Below are 11,339 nucleotides of genomic sequence, written 5' to 3' on the forward strand. Positions count from 1 at the left end.
CTCCAAGGAAGAGTCAAGGGACAGCAAACCAGAACCCCAACATCATTTCAGAGGTTCCCAAAGCAGAAACCCCTTGGCTGGCGAGGCCCCGCCCAGGGGGCGGCCCTCTGCGCGTAAATAAGACGTCACTAAACGGCCGCGCGCCGCCCCGGGGGCTGATGGGATTGTGGCGCTCCCCTCTCCCGGCTCAGAACGTACTGCTACCCCCCGACGCTCTCAAAATGGCGACTTCTTTGGGTTCCAACACCTACAACAGGCAGAACTGGGAGGATGCGGTGAGTGTGCCTGCTGGACGAGCACGGCAGGAAGCAGCGAAGCCGGGACTTATGCGAGCGGGCAGGACTGGGGCTGTGGCATGGCCGAGGGAACTCCAGGAAGGAACTAGCGCTGCGGCCTACCTTGGCGGGAGCAGGAAGCTGGAGGGCCGCCTTCCTGTGGCGTGGAGAGATGGGGCTTAGCCAGGGTCCAGGGAACCAGCCTGTTGCCCATCCCTGTCCCCGCCAGGCTTTCCCAGCGGATTCCCCCTTCTCACGCACACCGCGTGCCGGAAGTGCAGACAGCGCCCCCTCCCGCGACCCGGCCCGTGCATGACCTGGGATCCCTGCCCTGCCTTGTCCTCCCTCGCGCCCCCGCCCGCCAGCCCCCGCCCTCTGCCCCCTGAGTTTGACTGGGCTGGCTGGGTCTTCGGAGCTTGGTCCTCAACTAGATTTCCCATTTTCACCAGGACTTCCCGATTCTGTGCCAGACATGTCTTGGAGAAAACCCGTATATCAGAATGGTGAGTGATGCCATGTAACAGGAGTCATCGTTCGTGTTCTGTCAGTATCGTGGTTCGTGCACACGGTGTTAAGTGTTTCTTTTAGCCTTGAGAAAAAATGATGCTCTTACTAACCCAGACAGTAGGACGACTTGCAAAGGACTGTCATGCCTACTCCCGCTTTAGGAATTCGGCGGTAATTCCGTATTATAATGAATGCTAACAGCTAACGGTTGTTGACAATTTACTTGGGAGGTAGATCTATTGACCAGTGGATCAGAGAGTTTGTTTTGTTATCTGAAGGAGTGAGTGGAGCTGGGATTTAAATTCAGATATTCCGACTCCAGGGACCTCAGCAAATGAGGAGAACCAGGATGTGACTGGTTCTTCGTCCTAGGTCTTTCACTGCACCTTAAAGTCTCTAGTGTAAAGTACATCTTATCCTTATAATAAAGGTGTGAGGGGAAAATAACTCCCAACCTGTTAGATGTCAGATGTACCCAATTCGTCATATCACAACCTCAAGGAATGAAGTTGGAAACCAGAGGAGGAAGTTGAGAGAGTTGTATTGGAAATAAAGATAAGAATAGCTCCTGGATTTCCCGGAGGGGTCCCAAGTTGGTAGCCATGCAGGCTCTTTGTTGGGGTAATTTATTTTTTTATTTTTTGGTACCGGGAATTGAACTCAGGACCTTGAGCTTGTCAGGCCGGTGCATGTGCTGCTGAGCTATATCCCTGGCTGTTGGGGTAATTTATACAGTGAAATCACAACGTGGGTCAGACTGCAGTTAATCTATAAGACAAGTATAGTCCCTTAGCTAATAACTGATCTAGGAGGGAAACCGAGTCACATAGCAAGGGTGTATGGAAAGAATAAAGGCACTCTTGGAAAGGGGTCGATCCTGATGTTCTGGTCAGCCATCTGTGTCTTGATTCCTTTCTGGGCTCACAAGGTGGTGCTAATTACAGTGTAATCTCCAATTGCTGTTTACCTCTTGAGAAGCTTGTAGGCCTAGCTATGGTTTGTGCATCTTGAGACCTGGCCTCTCTTTAGGTTTGCCTCCAGCCACAATTTTGATACCTTCATCTTTTGTTCTGACTTCCTCAAGGGCCCAATCCCTCTCTGACTGCATATTAATTCCTGTCTAATGTAGCTGTGGATAATAAGAGTGAAACAGTAACAGTTAATAATTGCTTAGGGTTCTGTTACTGTTGTCAGTCTTAGAGGTGTTGATATGCTGGTATATTTAAGATGTTTGAACAGCTTATAGAAACAGAATGTTTGCTGGATACAGGATATGAGCACAGGATGAGTCTAGAGTAGTTACCTTCTGACCAAACTTTGTAAAGGGACTGACCATGGCTGCATCCTCCTTGATTTGGAAAAAAATTTAGTTCTTGAGAGTGAACAGTGAAGCTAAGACCTGTGGCTGCAGAAGGACACTTCCCTGAGTAATAGATCCATAGACTATTGAGAGACCGAAACTCATAATAATATGCTGTTAGACTGTATCTCCTAGGAATAAGATGTGAGATATATATATACACACACACATATATGTGTGTATATTTATGTGTATATATATATCAAGTAGCTTTCTATGATGAATGTATTCAGGATGCATTGCAAACATGTACTAAAGAAAGTGTATAAAAAGAATGTATCACCAGGTGTGGTGCACAGCTGTAATCCTAGCACTCTGAAGGCTGAGGCAGGAGGATTGTCGTGAGTTCAAGGCCAGCCTGGGCTACGTAGGGAGTTCAAGACCAGCCTGAATTACAGAGCAAGACCCTGTCAAAAATAAAAAGTATCTGCTAGCCCATCCTCACCCACCAAAAAGTTGTTTATTTTAGTTTTGTTTTTCCTAATTGGGATGCCAAGGATTCCCAGACATGTGTTTTGAGTTGTAGTTAGGAAAAGCATAAACATCTGGGTCTTTGTGTAACTTTAGTTTTGTTTTTATTTTTTTTTTACTTCAGACCAAAGAAAAGTACGGGAAAGAATGCAAAGTAAGTATGGCTACTAAAAAAGTAATTATTACCCCCCTACCCCTTTTCTCTACCAAATTAGCCTTCAACTTAGTAAACTTTGAGAGCCTACAATAAAAGTCAGTGCTGCACAGCTATCGTATATCATTGATGTATTTGTTGAATCGTAACTATATCGTAGGAAGTAAGAAAATGACCCCTGCAATGTAGAATTTCTTAACCTAGGGTTCATAAAGTGACATTGAAGATTAGTTTTTATACAAAGTGATGTATAATTGTGCATGTGAGCATTTTAGCTGAGGAGAAAGGTCATACCTGTTGTGTCTCAAGGATTATTTGATATCCCCCACTTGCCAACCTCAAAAGATTAAGGATCTGATTATTAATGGTACTTACCCCTAAATTTGATTTTAAATATTTTCACTTTTGTACTGTGCAGGCTTTTCAGTTACTGGGTTGAAACATCAGATGACATTTAGACTAAGTGATTCCTAAGGTCTCTTCTAAATCCTAGATTCAAGGAATGTTCCTTGAATACCTTGTTGTTATCAGACCATCTGGTTTGTCGGGGTCAGGACATTAACCCACTGTGGCATTTGTCTTGTGTTCAGATCTGTGCCAGGCCATTCACAGTGTTTCGCTGGTGTCCTGGGGTCCGCATGCGCTTCAAGAAGACTGAAGTGTGCCAGACCTGCAGTAAACTGAAGAATGTCTGTCAGACCTGCCTCTTAGACCTAGAGTATGGTATGTCTGCCATTTCTAAGAGATCTGAAAGCACACAAGTGCCCACTTCCATCTCTGGTTCTGATTCCACTGCCAGGAAAAGAATCATAATTAGGCCTAGGCCACTCTAACAGCCTCTTAAACAACAATAGGAACTTTAGGAAGAGTTGGGAAGTAACCAGACCTAGCCTCTTCCCCTGTAGCCAAAGTGAGGTAAAAGGTATTCATCCTACGGTAGGTAATTTCTTTGCCTTGTGCTTTTTTTCTTGATCTGAAGCTTCTTATCCCCATAGTCTCAAACAGAAACTTATAGGCTAATTATGCATTGGGCTTTGTCTCAATTGTGTTGTTTTTCTGTTTTGGTTTGATTTGGGTTTTTTGAGATAGGGTTTCACTGTAAGTTTCAGCTGATTTTGAACTCATTATGCAGCCGAGGCTGGCCTCAAAAACCACAGTAATCCTCCTGCCTCAGCCTCTCCAGTACTGGGATTATAGGCATGTGCCATCACTCCCAGCTTCAACTGTTTTGTTGGGACCAAAATGTATTTTGTAATTTTTTTTTCTTTTTTACTTTTTTTCTTTTCCTTTTCTTTTTGTTCAAGAAAAGTAATTTACCAACAAAATTTCTGTATAATAACAAGTATATACTTTCCCTTTTCCCTGTAATTTAACTTTAGAGAGTTACTCTACTGATCAGACTTGTTACTATCTATATGTTTGTTAGGAGAATTCTGGTCCTAGTGTACAGTGATCTTTATGTGACTTTGACTAGCCACAGGTTCTGTAGGAACAACCTAGAAATAAACTACTTTTACATTTACTTTAAATAAATTGTGTTATAGTAAAAGCTAGATACATTATTAATTTAAATCTGACTATAACCCAGTGTTTTTTTCATTGGTTTTTTGTTGTTGTTTTTTTTTCTGTATTTGGGAATTGAACTCAGGACCTTGCCCTTGCCAGGCAGGCACTGTGCCACTGAGCTAAATACGCAGCCCCCAGTGTTTTTCATTTAAAAGATTTTCTAAAGCATGCCGTTCACCGGGTGTGATGGTGCACGCCTATAATCCCAACACTCAGGAAGCTGAAGCAGGAGGATCACCACAAGTTCAAGGCCAGCTGGACTACATAGCAAGACCCTGTCTCAAAAAAAAATGCCCTTTATCAGATTTCACAACTTCTAAGGAATTTGGATCACTTCTTAGAATGCTACATAGCAGTATTGGCCTGATAGTACTGAAAGTTTGAATAAAGATGTAATAACGTCTCTGGTACCAGTAGGAAAGAAAAAGGAAGGGTGCTGGTGTGTTGTGTGTATCTAGTATGCATGTGTCTTTTTATGTGTACATCTGAGATTTCCCTGCATTTGTCCCTTTGTTTGCACTAGGGCTGCCCATCCAGGTTCGAGATGCAGGACTGTCTTTTAAAGACGACATGCCAAAATCAGATGTCAACAAAGAGTACTACACACAGAATATGGAGAGAGAAGTACGCTGCCAGTTGGTTTGGTTTGGTTTTGTGTTGGTTTGGTTTTGTGTTATGCTTGAGATGCTGGGGATTGAACCTGGGTCCTCAAGATCAGTGTAGTTCTGTATTTGACAATCCTAATGAATTGACTATAAATTTGTCATCCCATGTAGATTTCTAACTCTGATGGAACACGGCCAGTTGGCATGCTGGGGAAAGCCACGTCCACCAGTGACATGCTGCTTAAACTGGCCCGGACCACACCCTACTACAAAAGGAATCGGCCCCACATTTGCTCCTTCTGGGTGAAAGGAGAGTGTAAGAGAGGAGAGGAGTGTCCGTACAGGCAAGAGCTGGGCCACAGTTTTAGTGTTTGCTTTCAAATACAATTAGTTGTGTAAAAAATGGAAGATGCTAGCTGAAACTATTTGTGACTTAAAATCCAAGGCTTATGCAGTTAGTACAATGTTTCTTGTCTTAGGACTATAACAGCTTGATTAAATTGAACTTTTTATTTATGACTGTGTCATAGGAAAGTAAGTTGCTATGTTAGGTAAGAAGTTTCTGATTCTAAAAGTTTCAAAGGTCAGTTCTCACTGTCCTGTAAATAGCTTGATTCTCACATTTAGTTGAAGTCAAAATAAGACCATACTTTTTTTTTTTAATGGTTTTTTGAGACAGGGTCTCATTGTGTGTTCAGGCTGACCTTGAACTCCCTGTGTAGTCCAGGCTGGCATCAAACTCACGGAGATCCTCCCTCAGCCTCCTGAGTGCTGGGATTACAGGACTCTTAAGTCCAGACTTCTAAAGATTGTGTTTCAGTCAAGACTGCCAGGCATCTGAATTAGGAGTTCTTAACTTGGTTTGGGTAACCCCACCCACAAAAAAATAATATATGCTCTTTGAGGGGTGGGAGCTATGTCCATAGCTTTAGTTAGCTTCTTTAGTCAGTGTAATATAGTATTTCAGGTACATTAAATAACTGGGCATGGTGGTATATGCCTATTATCCCAGCACTCGGAAGGCTGAAGGACCACCATGAATTCAAGCCCAGCCTGGGCTTTGTAGTGAGACCTTGTCTCAAATTAAAAAAAAAAAAAAAAAAAAAAAAAATTGAGTAAAATGGCTTAGGCGGGCATGGTAGTATACACCTGTAATCCCAACACTCGGGAGGCTGAGGCGGGAACATCATAGTAAATTCAAGGTCAGCTTGAACTGCGTAGTGAAAACCTGACTCGGAAAAAAAGCATTGCCTCAGGGATAACCTTTTGTTTAGGGGTGGATCATGCCAGAAGTATTTCTTTATGAGTAAAGCTGCAGCCTATTAATGGCCATTTACATGGATTCTAAGAGGCAAGGAATCATGATACAGTCAGTCCCCTGCTGTTAGCTGTTTTTGGTAATTATGTTTTGGTATGGCATGTTTGGGTTCCTAGTTCAAAGAACATTTTTGGGTATGTATTTGGGGTTTTACTCTGTCACTACTGTTGGTTGATAACATTTTTGTTTCACCTATGTGTGTTGTTCTTTCTTCATAGACACGAGAAGCCTACAGACCCAGATGACCCCCTTGCTGATCAAAATATTAAAGACCGATATTATGGAATCAATGACCCTGTAGCAGATAAGCTTCTAAAGCGGGCTTCCACAATGCCTCGTCTAGACCCGCCCGAGGATAAGACTATCACCACGCTATATGTTGGTGGTCTGGGGGATACCATTACTGAGACAGACCTCAGGTTTGTGGATGTAATTTCAAGAGCTCCTTTTGCTTTTAACTGCCTTGAAATAATGCAAGCATGATAATTTATATAAAGTACATTTCTCTTCAGCTGCTCTATAGTTACCCTGCTGACTCAAGTGTTCATAGAATTGTCCTTTCTGATGCCAGAGAAGTAATGTTCATGCAGAGTGCTTATCCATATGGCAATACTTACATGGGACCTAACAGCCAACTAGACTTTTTGAAGGTTGGTCTACACCCACGTGTGATTATCTAGAGGAGGGAGAGCTTTGTGGTTCCAAAATGCTCACGGTTTAAACTGCTGGTTTTTTTTTTTTTTGGTACTGGGAATTGAACTCAGGACCTTGTGCTTGCCAGGCAGGTGCTTGTGCCACTGAGCTATATCCCCAGCTCAAACTGCTGGCTTTTAAAAAGATACTGATACGTGTTCAGTTTGTATTATTTTTGGCTTGGATTATGCTTGGCTAGATGAAACATCTGGGCAGATAGTCATGGAAATTGCCTCTTCCAAAGAAAGTGGAAAAGAAACCCCTGTAAGTTTATAATCTGCCTTTGGTAGATTGTTTCCATTAAACGATATTTAAGTGAGCTAGATCATCCCCAGGAGTCCTCAGACTAGAGAGCATTTTAGTCTTTTTCTCATCTTTAATTTTTTCTTTCAAGTTGAAACATTTTTAAACATTCTTGGCTTCTGGGCCATAAAAGTAGTCTGCCAAGGCCACATTTACAAGTTAGGGCTTAGTTTCCTTAAGGAACCTATGAGGACCCTTTCCTTCCTTGGGAAAACTCTTGAGATGTACACTCACTCTTCCATCTCTCTATTAGCAGCACCACATTAGGGCACGAGCCAGAGGGGAATAGCTGCAAGTTGTTAGGGACATAACTGGGGGCCCATCTGCTCTGCCAGCACAAGTCGGAGAAAGGTCATCATCCACGTCGTCTCTGGGGCAGGTCTGTGTTGTAAATGCACCTTTGTCTGCCTGTGTCCCCTCAGAAATCATTTCTACCAATTTGGAGAGATCCGGACGATCACTGTTGTACAGAGGCAGCAGTGTGCTTTCATCCAGTTTGCCACAAGGCAGGCTGCAGAAGTGGCTGCCGAGAAGTCCTTTAATAAGTTGATTGTCAACGGCCGCAGACTCAACGTGAAATGGGGAAGGTAGGAATAAGACTCCTAAAATATTTTAAGATTTTTAAGAAACTCATTTTCTGGAGATTCGTAAGCTATTGGTAAACAGGTTTGACTCTATAGGCTATTTAGAAAGACATTTAAAAAATCATTCTCTGTAATCACAGCACTCGGGAGGCTGAGGCAGGAGGATCATTGCAAGTTCGAGGCCAACCTGGGCTACAAAGTGAGCTCAAGACGAGCCTGAACTACATAGTGGGATGTCTCAAAAAGACCAAAAAAAAAAAAAAAAATGGATTCTCTGGCATTTGATTTCTGTGGATGTTCAGAGTCCTGTTTTGGAAATGGATTCAGGGTTTTGCTATAATAATCTGCCTCCCTGAAGGTTCATGTTTTTTAGTCAACTATTACAGGCCAAGTATAATGCCAGCATATGAAACATGCATTTTAGGGTTTGTAGTGGAATTAGACCTAGATTCTGTCCTCAAGAGGTTGACTGTCTGGGGGAGAAGATAAAACAGAGTATTTTTAAGTTTGAAAGTGATGGTTGCATAAGAGAGACATGGGTAATTGCATAAGAGGAGCACAGTAAAATACCCTCAATTTTAAGTTTAAAGGGGGAGCCAGGTGTGGTGGCGCACGCCTGTAATCCCAGCACTTGGGAGGCTGAGGTAGGAGGATCATCACGAGTTGAAGACCAGCCTGAGCTACAAAGTGAGCTCAAGGCCAGCCTGAACTGCATAGCGAGACCCTGTCTCAAAAAAGACAAAAAAAAAAAAAAAAGTTTAAAGGGGGAACATGCCAGGCATGGTAGCACACACCTATAATCCCTGCACTCAGAAGCTGAGGCACGAGAATTGCTGTGAATTCAAGGCCAGCCTGCACTACATAGCGAGGCCCTGTCTCAAAAAGGGGGGAGGACATGTTTTCTAGCTTTAAACTAGTTAGGAGCGAGTAACATCAGCTCCCTTTATGAAGTCCTCCTGACATGCTAAACACTGCTACATACATACATGTTGCCTCTTCTAGTATTTATAATAGTCTTAGCAAGTTTTGAACCCAGACCTTTCTGCATTCAAGGCAAGGAGGGAAGGAACCCCATTTGATGGGAGAATATGACAAGCAAGGGTGTGAATCAAGGTAGAACAAAGTGTTGATGTCTGTGTGCTTGTGTGTCTCGCAGATCCCAGGCAGCTAGGGGGAAAGAAAAAGAGAAGGATGGAACCACAGACTCTGGGATCAAGCTAGAGCCTGTTCCAGGACTGCCAGGAGGTGAGTGCAGACTTCCTGCTACCTCAGCAGCTGTCTTCATGGTTCTATTCTGACCCAAGTGTGGCACCTGCTGCAGCTGAGTTCTCCCAGCAGGTCCTCCAAGGCAGTGGTGGCGAACCTGTGGCACACATGGCCACAGCAGCCTTTTGTATCAATGAACACTCTTTAACAGGTTTGCCATCACTGTTCTAAGGATTTAAAGGTGGCAGAAACAGTGTTACCAGGTGTCTTTGCCTCTGAGTGCTATTTTTTCTCCTCTAGCTCTTCCTCCCCCTCCTGCAGCAGAAGAAGAAGCTTCTGCCAACTACTTCAACCTGCCGCCAAGTGGTCCTCCAGCAGTGGTGAACATCGCTCTGCCACCGCCCCCTGGGATTGCCCCACCTCCACCCCCAGGTACAGTTCTTTCTCCTTCCTGGCCTGGGGTGTTCTAGTGAAAGTTTTGCATTTACTATAAGGTCTAAAGCAGCTGAGTCCTTTATGCTTGTCCTGTAGACATCTACAAACAAAGCTGATAGGTTGAGATTCCTGACATTTCATTGTTTTCCCAGCCTCCCAAAGAGAAGAAAGCCACCAGTTTTCTAAAGAGCTGAGAGAATAAGCAGGGTAGGAGTACTGGGTTACAGTGATCTGCCAGCAGTTTGTCTCTTGTCCTAAACTAAAGCATAGCTGATGCCCTACAGCAGTATTGCTCAAAGTATAGGTGGTGGGCAGATGTCATTTCACAAAATGTTTATTACCTGTCTGCAATACGATACAGAGCTTATGCCAGGCTATAAATCTCTGAACCATTTTCTTCATTAGAAAGTCTTACTACAAACTGATAAATAAGCAGTGTGCTTGGTTGCATAATTGAGTTAATTTTGGCCCAAGCTTGTTATCTTGTCAGTGGCCAGTAGTAAATAAGGGCCTGCTGTTTGTGCAATACTGCTCTAGAGAATGTCAGTACTGGTTAACAGCCTGAGGTAACCCAGGTGTCCACTTCTCCTTGGTGGAGAGCCAAGCACCCTCCATTCTCATATCGAGCACAGGTTAATGTTGGCAGTCTTGCCATAGGCCTAACTTCTTCCGCATTTTCCACATCCTGAGTGAATCTCATCTGGTAGGATTTGGTATGTTTAATACATAGCAGACACTCAGATGATGTGTGGTAGGTGTGCTGAGTCCTGTGGAGTTTTTTGTACTGAAATGAAAAGTTTCAATATCCAGGAAATAACTACAGACAGACACTCCTCAGTCAGTCCTGTGAACTGACACTACTTAAGCCAGGTCAGCCTTGATTTATATGTAGGTGATTCTGATCTCAGCAAGGTTCTGAGGTTTGAAAGGTTGTCAAGGGAACTTCCAGCCTAACAGATTTGTTCTATCCCATGTGCAGGTTTCGGGCCACATATGTTCCATCCAATGGGACCACCCCCTCCTTTCATGAGGGCTCCAGGACCAATTCACTATCCTTCCCAGGATCCGCAGCGGATGGGAGCTCATGCCGGAAAACACAGCAGCCCCTAGCACATTATCACCACTCTGGAGCTCTGTGGAAGGAAGAGCGCTTTAAAATCCCAGTACATGAATACTGGAATAAATACAATTTTCCTTCCTTTGTAATTTCCACGGTAGCTGAATGTGTTCAGATGTGAGCAGCTGGAGAATGACAGCCATGCTTCCTTACCTGCATTCAGAGGATCATTGGACCTCAAATAAGCTGCCATGAACACAACTGGTTACTTCTATAACATTACTAAGAAAACCTGTTTCCCTTAAACCTGTTTAGGGACAAGTGGATGAATTAATTGGCATATCCAACAGAGTTACCATTATATGTTCATTTTGTATTTTTTTGGTGAGGGGCAACAATAGATCTGCGGTAAAAAACCTTTTGACCATTTTTATGACTATTGGGTATTTTCCTTTTTATCATCTAAAAAAAATTAGTACTAATCACTGTAGTGGCGTAAGTGTGATTTAAGGATTTAACTCTTTTTAAAGTCACACCCCCAGAGAGAGAAGCAGAAACCAACACCCAGCACAGCCCAAATATTTTCTTTCCTCTCCTTTTCTTCAAGTATTACAGGAATCTGATAGTTTCACTTCTTTTCACTACCACAAAAAAAAAAAGAGACAGAAGTAAAAATTCCTTTTTATTCCTATCGGATGGAAATACAGATTTTATGGAGCTGTGTATCATTGAAGAAACCTAGTGTCCAGGATGAAATTATTTTGAAAAACTTCCTGTAAAAACATTTTTAACAAACTGAAAAGAA

At 43.2% G+C, this 11,339-nt stretch overlaps 1 protein-coding gene across 1 annotated transcript; it reads left to right on the forward strand.

Annotated features, from left to right (window-relative positions):
* Positions 1–145: 145 nt before the first annotated feature.
* Rbm22 (RNA binding motif protein 22) lies at positions 146–10,675 on the forward strand. Its single transcript, XM_005380568.2, has 11 exons — positions 146–275; positions 725–778; positions 2,738–2,767; positions 3,358–3,490; positions 4,857–4,957; positions 5,110–5,282; positions 6,475–6,675; positions 7,675–7,839; positions 8,993–9,081; positions 9,343–9,474; positions 10,457–10,675. Exons 1-11 carry the CDS (start codon positions 159–161, stop codon positions 10,585–10,587), a joined length of 1,326 nt encoding a protein of 441 aa, XP_005380625.1. The 5' UTR covers positions 146–158; the 3' UTR covers positions 10,588–10,675.
* The last annotated feature ends 664 nt before the right edge of the window (positions 10,676–11,339 follow it).

This window comes from Chinchilla lanigera, unplaced genomic scaffold (assembly GCF_000276665.1).
Source record: "Chinchilla lanigera isolate Chin_1 unplaced genomic scaffold, ChiLan1.0 scaffold00014, whole genome shotgun sequence".
NCBI classification, from domain to species: Eukaryota; Metazoa; Chordata; class Mammalia; order Rodentia; family Chinchillidae; genus Chinchilla; species Chinchilla lanigera.